The 17,826-nt window shown below is 43.3% G+C and overlaps 1 protein-coding gene across 6 annotated transcripts in view; it reads right to left on the minus strand.

The window, feature by feature from the left end:
* Positions 1-17,826, minus strand: part of LOC309716945 (collagen alpha-6(VI) chain-like) — an 83,776-nt gene that overhangs the window by 12,180 nt on the left and 53,770 nt on the right. For all 6 annotated transcript variants that reach the window (XM_082551080.1, XM_082551083.1, XM_082551082.1 and 3 more), the window contains 17 exons: positions 15,775-16,133; positions 15,044-15,122; positions 14,182-14,324; positions 13,602-13,694; positions 12,940-12,993; positions 12,327-12,398; positions 10,502-10,528; positions 10,351-10,395; positions 9,355-9,408; positions 9,081-9,143; positions 7,693-7,758; positions 6,241-6,294; positions 6,047-6,082; positions 5,906-5,968; positions 2,651-2,713; positions 2,307-2,369; positions 62-124 (listed from right to left, as the gene is read on the minus strand). In XM_082551080.1, the coding sequence (XP_082407206.1) occupies positions 62-124; positions 2,307-2,369; positions 2,651-2,713; positions 5,906-5,968; positions 6,047-6,082; positions 6,241-6,294; positions 7,693-7,758; positions 9,081-9,143; positions 9,355-9,408; positions 10,351-10,395; positions 10,502-10,528; positions 12,327-12,398; positions 12,940-12,993; positions 13,602-13,694; positions 14,182-14,324; positions 15,044-15,122; positions 15,775-16,133 (1,397 nt within the window). The remainder of the gene's footprint in view (positions 1-61; positions 125-2,306; positions 2,370-2,650; positions 2,714-5,905; positions 5,969-6,046; positions 6,083-6,240; positions 6,295-7,692; positions 7,759-9,080; positions 9,144-9,354; positions 9,409-10,350; positions 10,396-10,501; positions 10,529-12,326; positions 12,399-12,939; positions 12,994-13,601; positions 13,695-14,181; positions 14,325-15,043; positions 15,123-15,774; positions 16,134-17,826) is intronic.

Consider the following 17,826-nt stretch of genomic DNA (forward strand, 5'->3'; position numbering starts at 1 on the left):
CATGAGATAACTGCATTGAATTACAGATATACACAAGCTCAGCTCATGTTCGGGATCCTACCGGCATTCCTCTGGGTCCTGGTGGTCCCAGAGCACCCTTCACACCTGGTTCTCCTGGTTGGCCCTTAAATAACAACCATGGACATTTCTCCATCAGAATTTACACCCCCATCCAACAAAACCCTGCCAAAATATCTTTCCATTTATAAATAAAGAGTACATTATTTACAGGCTGAATCCAGTTTTATTCACATTTTAAACGTTTAAACTGCTGCTGTGGTTTATGGCCACGATCCTGGGCCATTTGACCCAGCGTTTTGAGTTTTTATACATTTGGATGTTTATGGTTTATGTTTAAGTTCATCAGGTTATCTAAGTTCATTTCTGTTATACTGAGGTTGCTGTTGTTTATTACAGTCCCCTGGTGTCTTCACCCCGTGTGTTTAAGTCTCCCTCAGCCTTCACGTGTTTCATGTCTGCGTGTCATTATGTTTCCTGTTTTATTTTGAAGAGGTCTGGTGTCCCATGTTCATTGTGTTTAGTTTCACTTCCCCTGTGCCGTCATTGTGTTTCCGCTTCATCACCTCCTGTGTGTATTTAGTGTGTGTTTCCACTCATTCCTCGTCCAATCGTCTGCTTTGTTTCCATGCCTCTAGGTTTATGGATTCATGTCAGGTCTTCAGGTTTCTAGGTCCTTGTTCTAGTGTTTTTATATTTAGCTCACCCAGTTTAGGTTATTGTTAGTTTCTCCTTTGCCTTTTGTTTTTGTGCTGTTTACTAGTGATGTGACGTTCTGTATCGAGGCTTCGAAGCTTGTGTCGAGTAATGGAGGGGGCGTTTCCGCGATGCGCGTATCGAGGCTTGCTTCATTTATGGGAGGAGCTGAAAATGATGACGTCCGCAGCCTCGCTGCCCGGCTGTACCACGTGACTGGTTCATGAAGTGGTTCGAACTTTGCCGCGAGCTATGACAGCGATATAAACCCCTCAGACTTCATTCAAAATGTGGGTGTTTGATGGAGAGTTGCGGTTAGTGAGAGTTTGGAGACCGTTTGGAGGTTTATGAGAGTGAGGAGAGAAAGTCAGGAGAGAATGGAGCCAGCTAAGAAGAGGAGGATGTCCTCCCCTGTGTGGGAACATTTTGATTTTATTCCTCCCAACAAGGTATGTAAATTTCTACAGAAGATGTATTTTCATGATACTGATGGTGCAATAAAACTTATGTTAAGCTGTCGTTACTTTTGTACAAGGTGAAGTGTTTGCTATGTGCCAGGGAGCTGGGATATAACAACAACATCCATGCTTAGGCACTACAGAGCTTTGCATGAGAATAAGAGGAACACCGATTGTGGAGCAAGACCAGGTGAGCCATCAAATGCAATGATAATATAGCATGCAGTAATGTTACTAAATGATATAACAATATTATACAACTGTTATAAGTTACGTGCGTGATATTTATATTTGTGCTTTGTTTTATTGTCTTTCCTCAGGAGAACAATCTCAAATAGATGAAGACCTGGTCAGCATGGTGATTGAGGACTCACAGCCATTTAGCATTGTGGAGGACAAAGGATTCAAAAGATTTGTTAAATCATTAAATCCCAGCTATGTTCTCCCCACTAAAAAGGTCATAAAAGCAGTGAAAATTTAGTTTTTACAGAATAAAATGTGAACAGGCAGGACTGAGGCTCAAAGCCTCAGTGTGTAGCTGTCCATACCTCAACGTTACAAAAGCACAACCACTGTCCACACCCCAACCACACCTCACCTCACAGTAAATGATCGTTTTCATTTCAAGCATTTCCAAATAATCATTTCCCATACTGCCAGTATAAATATACACAGTATACTGCATCACTACAATATACATGTTTTACACACTCCTTTTGTTGTTGACATTTACAGGCTGTGTGCAAAATGCCACACTCTTCAAATTCATGCCAGCTATTATTTTTACGTCCAGTAGGTGTCCTACTAGAGCAAATGAAGCTTCATGAAGCTTCGCGTTGGGGTGAACCAATTGGATGAAAAGCTTCAGTGCTTCATGAAGCTTCATCTGCCCATCACTACTGTTTACCAGCCTACAATAAACAGCTCGCTTTCAGCTAATATTAAGTCTGTTTCCACTATTATCTACTCACATTCACACAGTTTGCTTCAACCAGACTGTGACACAAAATCTCATTGGGGCCATTAAAGCTTGTAGTTGGATAGGGGTTGGGTTTTGACTTCTACCCGCTGGCTACATGGGTATTCTGGTTAAAAGCTTTCCTGAATGCAAAGAAAGGAAGCGATGTCACCCACCTTCTGCCCATTAGGGCCAGGACGTCCAGGTAGCCCTGGTTCTCCAACAGATCCATGTTCACCCTGTGGAGGAGCAGAGCTGCCACTGTTCACTCTATTCACATCATGCAAACACTGAACATTCTTTATGTTGCAGCCACTGGAAATACTTCTAAAGTCTTTAAATGTCTAAATGTTTAAATGACCTTTAAAGCAATAATAATAATAAAAAAAGCAATGTTGGTATTTTTCCTCATGCAAAACTCCCTTTAATCAGACACATGCTTCATTAGAAAAACACAATCAGTACATCATAATTGAACTCGTTGGTCAGTGCATGCATACAGCCTAGTTGATGAACGCACCTGATTTCCTGGAAAACCAGGTGTTCCTTTGGGTCCAGGTTCCCCATTGTCCCCAGCAGGGCCCTGCAGGGTCATCACAGTTTGATAACTGGTGATTATTTACACCTCTGCTCTTCCAATCAATGATGACTGATGGATAGTCTGCATAGCTGTACACTAGTAGTCATCTGTAGTGTACGCTGATAATAATATATATGTCACTACACTTTATTTGTATTGCTTCTAAAACAAAGAAGTGTTGAAAAATAATAACAAAATTAGGAAATTAAAAGAACAAGAAAAAACAAGGGCGCTAGGATGTCAATCCTGGAAAACATTCCATCAAACAATAATTACAGAGCTATGACAAACACAGCAAATCAGTGCAATCTGATCAGACAGCGTGTGGTTGTCTGCATGCGCCTGCCAGAATCCTTTCTACGGCCAAACTTCATGACGTCATGCATGAAGTACATCCTAGTACAGATGCCGGGAGTCTATGTATATATAACAGGATACTGGAGTCAATTCTCTATCATCTCACACGTCGATTTAATCAGTTTCTGTTTGATGGTTATTCAGCTGTGTGACAACCCGAAGGATGCGGCCTCCGAAGGATGCGGCCTCCGAAGGATGCGGCCTAGGTTTTGGGACACAGCTTATGGAAAGACCAGATGTTTTTCAGTCACCAGGGCCTGAGGCTAAGTAATTCACCTGGAATAATTTTGTGTGTCCCTGACCAAATGGCGTGGAACACCTGCCTTAAGAATTTGGTTGGTGTCATTTAAGCACTGTGTGCCAGGAAGAGGGAGGAGCCAACGCAGGACTCAAAACTCAAAAGAATTAACTAAGGCAGGCAAAACACCAAATACAAAACTAATACCAAGCAGAGCTGCAACTGCATCCTATCTGTCTTTGTGGTTTGACAGAGAAAAAAGAAATTCATGAATAGTTCCACTGAATTTCTCTGGAAGTCTGTCCATGGGCCAAATCCAGCACAAATCTGCCAAATCCAGCTGAGCGAAAGCCAAAGTGTAACCGGAGTGATGCAAAAACACAGACTAAACTGGCACCTCTCGAGTCCTGTGGGGATTTCCGCCTATTCAACTAAAACAAAACTTCTAAGGAATAATGTGTACAGTTACTGTCAATGATCCTTCAGGAATTTAATGCTAAATTCAACCAGATGCAGCCTGCGGGAGAACATTTACAGCTTACTGCCTCAGCTGTAAACTCTGTTAGCCTGGCTCTGAATCACGGCTCTTGAACAGTTGAGACTTCAATATTTGAAACAGCTTATTAGTTCCAACATATCGAGGGGTCTTACAACGCAGTGGAGATCCCTTTACAGGCCCAGCGACTTGAACATGATGCGTAGTGGTTACATACAGTTGTGGTCAGATGTTCATCACGGGCATGAATTTAAGGTCATTTTGGATTTTTAATGATTTCTTTAAACCTTTTCCAGTGTGCAACGATCGTAGAGAGTGTGCATTAGAGCAGGGCGATATGACCAAAAATATTTATCACCATATGCATTTGAAAATTTGCAATAACGATATAACTGACGATATAATTGACACGAGACAAATTGAGATGAGAGATGAGATGAGATAGCCTTTATGTGTCAGTTGCAGGTCTTTTGCCCACAACCGAGATGACAGACCTTGCCGACCGTACATACAATACACAAACCTCTCCCATCGCTTCAATCCCAGCGGGCAGCCTTGTGGGGGTTTGAACAGCCGGTTCCGCTTTCTTTATTCTTCGATAAGTTAGGGCCAAGCCAGCTCCGATCAGCCAGAACCCTGTTATCATGGTTCCGAATAGGTAGATATCTTCAGCACTCAGGCTCACCCAAGCCCAAACTTCTCGTTGAGAAAGGGGTGTCAGTTGCATTTAGGGACCAGTTGATTAAATCCATAATTCCTCTTTTAGGTTTTAGAGAACAGACTGTGAGAGAGTGTTCCAGGGAAAATACAAAAACAAAACACGAGACTAGACAAGGACACAAGCAGGGAAGATGAGGGAGAGGAGAAAAAGTGCGTCCGCCTCCTCCGAGAGCCAAAGAAGAACTCCTCAACTTTATTAGTGCAAAAAACAAAACAAAAAAAACCCCATCAATGTGTTTTCACTTAAATAAGCAGCTGTTTTTTATCTGCATTAAAGTTATATAAACATTTAACAGTGCAAACTGACAGTTTAACCAAAAGGCATTTCCAGTGGAAACTGGCCGACATATCCTCAGCATAACCATGTATAATATCCACAACACTTAAAAAGAGGTTATACACACGCAATACGGTAACATTATGCTGAAGCACAGCACGTATCACTCTGCGAGGCTCCGCCTACGACAGCCGTAACGCTCCAACAATCCATCAAGCGGTGCGGCTTCGTAGCTCAGCAAAGTCGCACTGAAACATCTGACAGATTTTCGAGCGCCGTGCACATAAAATCGTTTCGAGGTCAGTAAACACAACCAGAGTTCAGACATAAGGCGCACGGGATTATAAGGGGCTCTGTCGACTTTCAGACAAATCAAAGGATTGATTTTAAGTGCGCCGTATTTTCCAAACAACGCGGTAATAACGACGGCCCGCTAGCATGCGCTACCAAAAATAGTGCTTTGTTGTGTATCTGACGGACGAAAGCTAAACCAGTTCCACACCAGTGAAGCTGCAGCATTTTTACAAACCAGTTCTGGTTCATTGTTTCATTCAACGATCTGCTTTCACTCTTCTCCTTCTGCGTCGCCGCCATGTGCGCATGTAAACAAAGGCACTGCACATGCGCGTTTTACCCATATTCTATCGCCATGTTTCATTTTCTTATCGTTGCCCAACATTACACCGGTATCACCGTGAACGGTATGATATGGCCCAGCACTAGCGTGCACCAAATGGATTTTCTCTAATGCACACAGGCTCAAATATAAATAAACATACTAATTTTTGGCTAAATGTCTCAAAGTTCTTCACAGATGCTCTTGGTAGCTGTCGATAAGCTTCTGGCATAATTCTGGCTGCATGTTTGATCACTCTTTTTATCAGAACTGAGGACTTGACCAGAGGGTGTTCCCACTCTGAATGACCGTCAGCGTTCCCACAACATTCATAGTAAGAGCAGCGATGCGAGAGGAAGGCTGAGTGCGGGGAGGAGGGGTTAAACTACAGCAGTCTTTTCTGAGTTAAATATGTTCGGTCTCACAATTAAGGTCAACCTGCCGTGCGTCCAATCACAAAGCAGACCGTCACGACAGAACCGGACTCTCACCTGTGGCCCAGCAGCACCTGGGATACCGGGAGGGCCTCGATTTCCTTTCTCACCAGGTGACCCCTGCAAACAGAGTCAGACGTCTGTGTACAGTCACAGATATACGGTATAATCCTGATGCTGCTTCATATCGTCTTCTACCTTCTCACCACTGGGACCTCTTCTTCCATTACGACCCTGCACAAGAAAAAAATGTCACCATCATCATGCTGAAGTCTTTCTGCAGCACAGAGCAGCACCTTCCTACCCGAGTCTCTGTGTGAGGATCACTGCTCTTCATGAAAACAGCTTCTCTTAGAGAGAAACAGAAGAACGATTTTTCTGAGAAATCTCACCGGGTTTCCATCTAGTCCACTGTCACCCCCGTACCCGTCTGGACCAGGACCACCCTGTGGATTAAAAAACATTCTGATAACTGCATCCAGCCATCTGTCCTTCTGCCCGTCCATCCACAGAATTATATACTTTGGTCAAAATATTATAATTATATATTGTGACCATTTGGCCTGGCTTTCCTCAGACCGTACACCAGAGAAGGTCAGGGCTGCATGGTGTCAGTCACTGGTTGGTAATTTCAACATTTTGGTCGTTGTATCCTGAGTGAGCTACTCAGGACCAGCTCATATAGTCTTCACTCATTTGTGATGTACATCAGGTGGGCTTATTGATTTAAAAGTAAAATTAATCACATTTTATTCAGAAACACTTTAAATTAGCAACTGGAACCATAAATCCACCAAAGAGTGTTCAGCGCTCCTTTTGTCATAGACTTCTATCCAATCAGACCAGAGGACTCGCCCCCTGCCGACCAGGTTAGGATGCTTCTGTATTGGCTTCACATTCATGTTCGATCACTGGCCACATATCTGATCAGCCAATCACGTGGCACCAAATGAATGCATATAGGTGTATATGTGGCATGGTTGTTGGTACAGGACGGGTTGGTCTGACTATTCTGCTGATCTGTTGGGACTTTCCACACAATCATTTACAGAGGAAGCTCTGAAAAGACAACATGCAGCGTTAACAGCAGATCTCTGAGAGAAACGACCTCACTGATGTCAGAGGTCAGAGGAAACGTCTCTAAATCCACAACACATTAAACTTGAAGCAGATGTGTACTGCAGCAGAAGACCACACCACGCACTCCTGTCAGCTAAGAACAGAACTGACTGTCTGATCCAATGGCATCCTCTCTTCTGAAAAGAAAGTGACAGGGTGTCACATGCTCGCCCCGCGTCCTCCAGCTCACTTCCACAGTCCGAAGGCATGCTCGTTAGGTTAACTTGTGATTCTGAAGGTGTGAGTATGAGTGTGAATGACTGTGTGTCTCTCTGGGACAGACTGGAAACCTATCCTCGGTGAACAACAGGCTCTGCATCCCCTGAAACCCAACAAATACTTTAGTATCAAAAACGCACAGTTCCTCTGATGCCCAGAAGAGGCAGCAGTGAGTCAGTCTCCATAGACACTCGTGTTGGCTGTAGATCAGGAGGTAGATCAGGTCATCTACTAACTGGAGGTTTGGGCAACATACTAACCCGAGCTGCTCCCTGATGCATCGTCAGAGGGTGAATGTTAGAGAGTGAAAAAGTGCTTGTGTGAATGAGGCATGTTGTACGAAGTGCTCTGAGCATTCAAGTGCTAATTTAGAGGCAGTCCATATTAAAAACGTTTACAGCCTGATAAGAAAATCAGCTTTAGTCTCTGTAGATAATTTACGGTAAACTAGTGGCATCATGGCGGCTAACGTTCAGCTTTTACATAAAGATGTGGACGTGTCTTACTGGTCTCCCTGGGCTGCCGGGGTCTCCTTTGGGTCCTGGTCTGTTGTTGTCGACACCCGGGGTGCCCTGTCAGACAAAAACAGTGTTCGGTTCTTGAAGTGGAGCTTCCAGCTGTTTCCCAGCTGCGATCAGCTGTCGGGTTTTCCGACAGAAGAAAGAGCCGATATTACAGTTTTAACTAGGGCTGTGCGATATGACCACAATCTCATATCCCGATATCTGACGTTTATCGTCCGATAACGATATAAATCACAAAAATGTAACATTTATGTAAATTCTGTGAATCTCGGGCAGCTCGACTTGCGTGAAGTGTTTCCAGCTGTGCGTCGAGTGTTTTAACGGATGCATGAAACGACACGTTTTAGACATAAGTTGTAACGGCCGCCGTTTTCTTTGTGAGTATTTATTACACGGCGTGCTGCGGGGAAAAGCCTGTTCTAACGTTGGAGTCTAAGCTTTATTTTTTAGCACCTGGCGGCTCTTTTTTGCTTCTCATCTGTAAATAATCTGCTCTTTCACGTGATTCAGTTTATTTTGAAAAGTCTCAACAGGATCTTGAGCTTTATTGTGAAAGGTTTATGTGGAACATAAACAAGCGGACACGCGATGCTGTTACTGTCGTTGTTGCAAACGACAACGCATAAAAACAGGCGCTTGTGCGTCCGTAGTGTGGTGATATTACATATAAGAGTAAGACAGAACTTTAAGAAATGAATATAGCCACTGCAGTGATCAAAACCATGAAAAAATGTTGCCGTAAACACTTTATTTTGCGACACCACGAAACAAACGATAGCGTAAAATGAAAGAACGTTTTTATATCGTCATCCGATATATATGGTTATATCGAACAGCCCTAGTTTTAACTGACATTAGTGACATTTAAACGTTTAAACACACAAAAACATCCTGAGAAAACATCGACATGCAGAGTTCTGTGATGGGTTTTTATGACAGCACGACGTTTGTGGATTATTGTTGTAAATAAAGTGTTTTATGAGTGAATGTAGTGTGTGATCACACCAGGCTGGAAAAGCTCTCGATAAATCCCAGCTTATTTGTATTTGTTAGACAGATCAGACGGGCACAGACAAACTACACGATCAAATATCTTCACCATAATCTTTGTATCATAAAAATATGTGCAGAAACTAAAGAGTCATTATTTCAGGACATTGTTCATATTCAGGCTGTTGAAACAGGTTTTCTTTGTAAAAACAAAAAACCTGAAATATGAAAGGTTTATTTTGCTTTAGCAGTCTGATCGACCTGAACTTGACCTGCCTCCTCCTCTTCCTCGTCCCCCTCCTGCTCCCACATATTAAATAATTAGGAAAAAAAGTCCATGTGACTGCCGACCTTTCTGAAATGAAAGCACCGAAACTCACCGGGTCTCCTCTCAGTCCCTTCTGTCCTTTCAGCCCCTTCTCGCCTCCTGTCCCCGGGATGCCCTAAAGATGATATTTCAGCCTGTCAATCAACCTACCCAGAGGTCAGAGGTCAACAGCTCACAGCTTCATTTTTACGAGCTGAAGTCAAAACACATTTAAAAAAACGAAAACAGAAACAATAACAGTAAAATCGATCAATCGTTTCATTAGGTAACAACGATCAGAGCTGATGCAGCACGAAGCAAAGAAACTTTGAGTGGTTTTTGTTTACTGGGTTTCCCGGAGGTCCTCGTTCTGCTTTCAGTCCACCGAGTCCCGTCTCTCCCTGCAAACAAAACCAGAAGAACGCGTCATCTCTTCTTCTTCCACAGTCACGTGACATAAACCATCATACTCTCCTACCATGATTTGTAAATCACTAGGATAATACAGCATGTGTAAATGTTAATATAAAGAATAATTTTCATATGTAATAATTCATTTATCTAATTTAAACTTATATGTATAATTTAATCCACAGTTGCATTCAAATGATTATATTGAACAGCAGGAGCCAGGTGATGATAAATTCACTGCTCATCAGCAGGTGTCAGCATGTCTGTCACAGCTGTGTTCAGGTGTGTGTTAACACAGCACAAGGAACAAAGGCCTCAGTCAGCAGTGGGACATTGTCCTCAGCCCAGATGTTTGTCAGGCTACATTCTGTTTCACAAAGAGGAGAAAAATCATTACAATATTAGCCTCAGCTAATGTTAGCGGCTAACATTAGCTGATGTTAGACATTAGCTACATTAGCTAATGTTAGCTGATGTTAGTCATTAGCTACATTAGCTAACATTAGCTAATGTTAGCTGATGTTAGTCATTAGCTACATTAGCTAATGTTAGCTGATGTTAGACATTAGCTACATTAGCTAACGTTAGCTGAGGCTAATGTTAGCCACTCCAGGGCCTCCTTGACTCAAACCAGTGTGTCCACTGGCTTGCAGGTGCCCGACACAGAGTAACGGAGTGCGCGCTGTGCCAGGATTTATACATCAGGGAAACCAAACCCCCCTCTGGCTTCAAGACAGAAGAGCCACCTCATCAGCCCCCCCCCCCCCCCCCCCCGCAGCTGAAGACAGCTTCAACTGTTTGTGTGTTGAAAAAAAGTAATTTTCTTGTTTTAACAATAGAAATAATTATTAGTTAGATTACTGGTTAGTGAAAAAGTAACGGTGTTAGCAACGCGTCACTGATCAGAAGGCCTCAGTCACAGATGTTCATACCTGCTCGCCATCGATGCCGTTCAGTCCATCCTCCCCGTCGTCCCCCTGCAGCGTTGGAGCACAATCAGCTGTTACGTCTCACTGCTCAATCTATGATAAACTGTCACTTCTCCAATAAATGCAGCAGTGTCAGCAGACCTCAGTCACTCACCTTGTTGCCTGAGAGGCCTCGGTAGCCCTGCAGATACAAACAGCAGATTTAATGGTTAAAGCGCTCATGTTTGACTTTTTCAGCCCGGCTTCACAGGAATCTTTCAGTTATTTGGATTCGATTAAACGTCTGATATATTTAATATTTGTGTGATATATTTATAACAAACTATAAACAAACTTGTCAGGCTGAAGGACATCACGTCTGACACTGTGGTCAGCAGCACAGGAGCACCACAGGGAACTGTGCTGTCCCCTCTTCTCTTCACCCTGTACACCTCTGACTTCTGCTACAACTCTGAATTATGCCACATTCAGAAGTTTGCAGATGACACGGCCATCATGGGGTGTATCTGGGATGATCAGGAAGAGGAGTACAGAAGTCTGGTGAGGAACTTTGTCGCATGGAGTCACACAAACCACCTGCAACTCAACACCTCAAAGACTAAGGAACTGGTTGTGGACTTCGGGAGGTCCAGAGAAGGTCCACTGCCGGTTCAGATAGAGGGGGAGGAGGTGGAGGTGGTCAACACGTACAAGTACCTCGGGCTGTGGGTGGACAACAAACTGGACTGGTCATGCAACACAGAGCACCTGTATAAAAAAGCCCAAAGCCGACTGTACTTCCTCAGGAGGCTGAGGTCTTTTAACATCTGCAGGAAGCTCCTGAGGATGTTTTACCAGTCAGTGGTTGCTGGAGTACTTTTCTATGCTGTGGTGTGCTGGGGGAGCAGCACAGCAAAGAAGGACTCATCCAGGCTGGAGAAACTGATCAGGAAGGCTGGCTCTGTGGTCGGCATGAAGCTGGACACTCTGGTGACAGTGGCAGAGAAAAGGACACTAAAGAAACTGATGGACATTATGAACAATGCTGGGCATCCTCTGCACACGGCCATTAACAACCAGAAGAGTCTGTTCAGTGACAGGTTGCTTCTCCCCAAGACAAGAACTAACAGACTTAAAAACTCCTTTGTCCCACACGCCATCAGACTGTTTAACTCCTCTCTGGAGGGGAGAGGGAGGGGAAACAGGAGGACAAAGGAGGGGGGAACAACTAAGCTGTAGTGCCTCTGCACCTCACTGTACAATACCTTTGTTAATAGTCAACGGTGCAATAGACTCCATACTTGAAATGTGCAATTCATATCAGAGGACATAGTGGTGGTAGACAAACAGAAGCAGACGGCCGTAGTGATCGACGTAGCGGTTCCCAATGACAGCAATATCAGGAAGAAGGAACACGAGAAGCTGGAGAAATACCAAGGGCTCAGAGAAGAGCTCGAGAGGATGTGGAGGGTGAAGGTGACGGTGGTCCCCGTGGTAATCGGAGCACTAGGTGCGGTGACTCCCAAGCTAGGCGAGTGGCTCCAGCAGATCCCGGGAACAACATCGGAGATCTCTGTCCAGAAGAGCGTAGTCCTGGGAACAGCTAAGATACTGCGCAGGACCCTCAAGCTCCCAGGCCTCTGGTAGAGGACCGAGCTTGAAGGATAAACCGCCCGCAGGGGCGTGCTGGGTGTTTATATATATATATATATAAATATAATATTCTGTAACTCTGTAACTTCTGTCGGTGCTGTGCTTTTTTGGAAACCGAATTTCCCAGAGGAACCCACCCGAGGGATTAATAAAGTTTTATCTTATCTTATCTCTTGTTTTTCATGATAAGAACAAAAGTTAATGCTAAAAATCAGTCGTCACACAGTCTGACATGAAAAACATCTCCATGAACTCGTCTGTTCGACTGCAGCGTCATTTTCTCCACGTGATGGAGTAATGATCAGACTTCAGCAGTGCTCCTCTCAGAGGTATGACACATCGCGTACCTTCTGTCCTCTGCTTCCAGGACAGCCCCGGATCCCCTGAAGTCCAGGAAGTCCAGGAGGACCGCGCTCGCCCTGCAACACAAAAGCAAAGTCAGCGCACCTGGTTCGAGCTCTCAGTCTGCTTCGTCCTGTAGGTCCATCTTTCAGTTATCAGGTTATATGAATATTATCTCAATAATACATTTGCATTTAAGTAAAATGTAATTGCCAACTGCTTTTAGGTAGCCCCCATAAACAGGAGCAAGCAGCTGGCAATTGTAGGAAAAAAGAACTTTAACAAGAATTTTAAACTTTAACAAGAAGAACACAAACTACAAACTAGAAAATTCAAAATAAATAATTAAAAGCAAATTTTTTAATGGAAATGAATTCAGGTTTGAAGTTTTTTAATCAGGTTCAAGATCCTTTATTTGTCACATGCATAGTTACACGCAGTGAAACGTGTGCTGACGCGCTGCTCGACTGTGCAAAAGCAGAGAACATTATGTACAAATAACTGAATAAAATAAAACAATCTGGAAATTTTTACATTGAAAATCTGAAAATGTAGATTGTGCGAGTGTCTCATTTACAGCGGAAAGAGCTCGTGGTGGGATGAAGAAGAAGCACTTACACTGACTCCTTCTTCTCCCGGGAAACCCGGATGACCCCGCTCTCCCTCCTCACCCTGTTTATAAAGCAAACAGAACCATCAGAAAGAAAGCAAAGGGCTGGAAAAGCCTTCAGGACACATTTCACAACTAATTAGATTAAGTGGCAGCTGGTCAGTAACGTGATATATTAAAATGATATTTTAGTTATTAGAGTTTATGATATTTGGACAATCGTGTCATGGACACCAGAGCAGCTCCGGCTGCCGTCCACATGAACAGGTTAAAGCTCCATCGTGCAGAGAGGAGCTCGTTTAAAATGGACTGAGGCACAGGGGAAACTGATCTCAGGTCAGACCCATCCATGTGTGGATGGGTCTGTGGGAGAGGGAGCATCCGCCCTGTGGAGCTGGCAGCTGGCACATCTGGACAGGCTCCGTCAGTGCTGAAAGCTATACACAGGTATCAGAGCAGCAGCTGCTCCGTGCAGACGTGTTTTTCATGTTTGAGTGGGATGATGCTAAAGCGCAGAATGCATCTGTTGCATCAGCACGCCTGCAGTCCAGACCTCTGGCCTGCTGCTCAGTTTCATGCAATGATGAATTTTTGCAGTTGAAACGTGAGATATGTTCTCTGTGTTCTATAGTGAAACATTCCTGGTGTAAAGTTGGGGTTTCACACTCACCTTTGCCCCTCGTGGGCCTGGAAGACCACGGGGGCCTTTGTCTCCCCAACATTTGCACATCACTCCGCAGCATTCCCGGGCTGTCACGGTGCTCTGCAGTCAGACGAGGGGGCGAAGGACATACATGAACAATGCACGATCTTTGTGAAGATCTTTAAGAGGCAAACGTCGGTTACTGAACGTTTTGTCTTCAGAGAATCAGGACTCATCAAAATATTACTCGCTATAAACTTTAAGAGGAACGATTATGTCAGCAGGAAAAATGGAAACAGGGAACTGGTCCAATCACAATCCTCCCGTCAGCCGCCTCCTGAATGGCTGATGGGATTATTGTCCCTTTGATTTCTTTGTTGCTTACGTGACTTTTCTTTCAACCTACCCGCATGTTTTGCACTTGGGTCCTCTTATCTCACCTCATGACTCCTTTACTGGTTATTCTGAATAAAATTCACTCACATTTTTTACATTATATGAATAACATGAACGTGGCTCCTTTTTACTCAGACTAAAGATTAAAACTTGCTTTATTTGTCATTTAGAAAAGGTAGAAACGCACTCATGAGCAATGGGACTGACTTACAATCTGTTGGAATATGGTGCTGCCGATGCTCGGCATGCTGATTATGAGCTGATCGGTGTACCCGAATCCGCGGCCAAACTCCACCTTCTGTAGCTGAATGTGGTTAGTGCCCCTGAGAGCCACGGCCAGCAGGGCGCTGACTCCTGCAGACAGGACAACAGACTGGAACGGCGTGGCTTCACAAACACAGTGCACGTACATTTCCACTGGATCTGAATCAAGCAAACTGATTAGGTCTAGAAATATTTAGTAACTTCTCCTCGTAGATTAGATGGATCCAGTCTGATGGTGATCCAAGTGCTTCTTACCCCTCAGCTGTAAAAGGCATTGATGTGAACGCTACAGCTCGAGCTTCAAATTGATATCATAGCTGCTTCTATTAAAATCTTTGATTAGTTTGAATCTCAGTGACCTGAGAGCCACAGTAAGTCTGATGAAGATCTTGCGGATGTAATAACTTGAGAACAAGACGACGTAGGAAATTGATATCTTAGGTGTGTCTCCTCAGAGGCCGAGGGGTTGCACTAGTATTATATTCAGTTCTTTCAGCTCTCTGTCATTCTACACAAACCACTTTTTCCTGGTTGTTTAGGAAAGTTCTTGTGCTTCCGCTTGTTCTGCTCCACGGGACTTCCTCGTAGCCCAGAATTAAAATTAAAGCATGCGTTTTTATGTTTTAGGACACACATGGGACACTAGACACATACATCTAATGTAATAACTGAAGAATTTGTGTGCTAACATCAGATCAAAGTGCATGGGGATGTCAATTAAGATGAGCAATGAAAAGTAAAGATGACACAATGAGAAAACCAGAAGCAAAGTTGGGAATGAAGTGATCTTAGTAAATGCATGTTTTTACCAGACTCTCGCAGCAGCTTTGATTCCCGCTGTAGGCTCATGACGTTTTCATTGAGTCCATCAGAGAAGATCATCAAGACCTAAACGACAGAGTAAACCACGTCCGACAGTTTAATGTGGATGATGCCTCATGAAGTGGTAATGTTCAGGGCTGAACGATGAAGTCATAGCAGAAGCGCTAAACACTGCAGCTCCTCTAATGTCCACTAGAGGCTCCAGCAGTGAGTCAGTCCCCATATACTCCCGTGTTATAAACAAAGCTCTTTACCATTAGCAGTCTTCATGCTGGGTAACAGTAATTAATGTAATTGAATGTAGTGTGCAGTATTTGGCTACCCAACAGCCACGGCTGCAGTTTATGTGCTAAATTTTAACAAGATGAAAAATAGCACCGTTGCATGTTAACAACACAGGATATCAATTCAGTTACTCGGATAATTTCATGGTGAAAATGAGAACTGAAGGATTCTGAAAGGTCTAAACTAGTGCTGCCAGCGTTAATCTCCTTAAAATGACTTTAACGCCATAACCACATTAAAGCGGCAAATCTCCCTTAGCAAGTTACCGCAGATCACCCCACGGCATCAACGTGTTAGTGCGGTTAGCTCATTAACGTGTTAGCACCGTGCAGCTCACTAGCGCTAGCTCACTAACAGAGATTTGCTGCAGTCATGGTGTTAACATCACTTTAACGAGATTAACGCTGACAGCACTCATCTAAACATGTCTCACCTTGACAGTAGCCTTGGATTTGGTTTTGAACTTCTCCTTGTAGAAATTCAGCAGCTCAGAGTTAAAGTAGGTCGGCTGGGACAACTTCCAGCTCAAGACTTTCTTCAACACGTCTTCACTGAAGTCTGCAAAATTTGTATCATACAAGGCCCTGCCATCACTGTCTACCAAATGGAAGGCGATTTGGGTCTTGACCGGGGACTGGGGGACGCCAGTGCAGCACAAGTTTTCTTCTGTTGAAATATGTGAAATATGATGGACAATCTCTTCCAGGTGTTGGATGTGGTCACTGATCAGCATGTTGTTGGATCCACTCGAGTCAGTAATGTCGAATCCTATTGCAACGTCGATGGTACAATCTGAACATGGGAAGAAAAGCAGGGAAAGGATATTTGTCTTTGACCTTTTATAGCTAAAGACAGTGACATGTGGACAAGAGGGGCTCACTTATCAAACAACAGGATTAAACAATCAAAGGTACTGATGCTCATGCTGGTACTGCTAACTTTAGCCACATTAGGCAATAGAGTGGATACTGGATGATTTATGTTTACTGTGAATGCAGCACCAGCAACAGTCTTTAAATGATAAGAGGGAAAACATTAGGCATTGTGAGATCATTATGCTATTTTATGCCATATTATGGTTGAAGCTATAAGAATGTGAGAAATGGTCAGGTCACATCTCCCATCCGGATGGTTTATGCTCAAAAGTGTTTGTATGGAATAAAGAGATTGTTGATTGAGCATTTATACACCGAGTGTTGTTCTTCCTTCAGCCCACAGATCAAAAAATTGGAATATTTAACAGCATCTACAATAACAACAGCAGCTCTCGACAAACCAAGCACAAATTACTCAAACCGAAGACTGGGTGTGTTCATACTCGAGGACGTGCATTTCACTTACTAGAGTGGGGTGAATGCACGCAGCAAACCACCACCGGTAGATACTTGCAGGGCTGGACTGGGACAAAAAATCGGCCTGGGCATTTTGACTAGAGACGGGCTCACGAGGTATAGGTAAAGCCATAAAGCCTTTGAATGAAAACAAACACTGTTGTGACAGTGATTCTGGTATATATGTATCAATCTAATAAACCTACACCATCCTCCCTATTCTGGTATTCTAAACAGTACTTAGCTGAAACCAAAAGACTGCTTGGTCAAGTTAACCTCCTGAACCATCTATAACCAAGGGCATAGATTTGGCATAGACGGAAGGGACATGTCCCCACCAATATCCAGCAATTATTGAATTGTCCCCACCAATAATTTGATCTCTTCCAGTAATGAAAAACAAACCCGATTGTCTGTTGCTGTAACAGTAGTTCATGTTTAGAATAACAAATCCCAGCTCACTGACCTGATAGGGGCAATAGTGTGCCTGTATAAGAGGTACTGGTGTAGTATAACTGAAGTAATGTTGTTAAGTCCTTAAAGTCATATTCTTTTATTGTCATGACTGCATTTGAAGCTATTTTTATTTTTGTATGTTACCTGATTTATATGGAATATGGCTGAAGTGAACTAAAGCCTAAAATACTTAGTCATTTGTTTAATAGTAATTTAACATTATATAATTCACATATAAAACTATGAATTTTAATTTTAAATGGTTTAAAAGCAGGTAGAATAGGCAAGTACATTTCTCCTTTATTTATCAAGAAGCAAAAACAAAAAGGAAAAAAAAAAGAAACAGGGCAGGGTTGGGTGGTTGAATCATCCGTCCCCCCCAACACCAAAAACAAATCTACAACACATGGTGGAAACCTGAAATCCAGACAGAGAAGACTAGAGATGACTTACATACATTTGACCAGAGATGAGTAATACTTACTTTACTCATTACTTGAAAAAAGTAATCGGGATTACTATTGCAAAAACAGTAATTAGATTACCGTTACTTTCCTGTAGGAACGCTGCGTTACTGCGTTACTAAAACCATAATTTTTTTGCGAGAATGTCTCATGACAGTAAGCGAGTGTGACATTCGTGACAACAGCTGTGTGCAGCGTTTAAAGCGTGGAAGCACTGACCTTACTTTGAGTTTG

The sequence above is a fragment of the Aulonocara stuartgranti genome (genome assembly GCF_965226115.1).
Source record: "Aulonocara stuartgranti genome assembly, chromosome: 11".
Classification (NCBI taxonomy): domain Eukaryota; kingdom Metazoa; phylum Chordata; class Actinopteri; order Cichliformes; family Cichlidae; genus Aulonocara; species Aulonocara stuartgranti.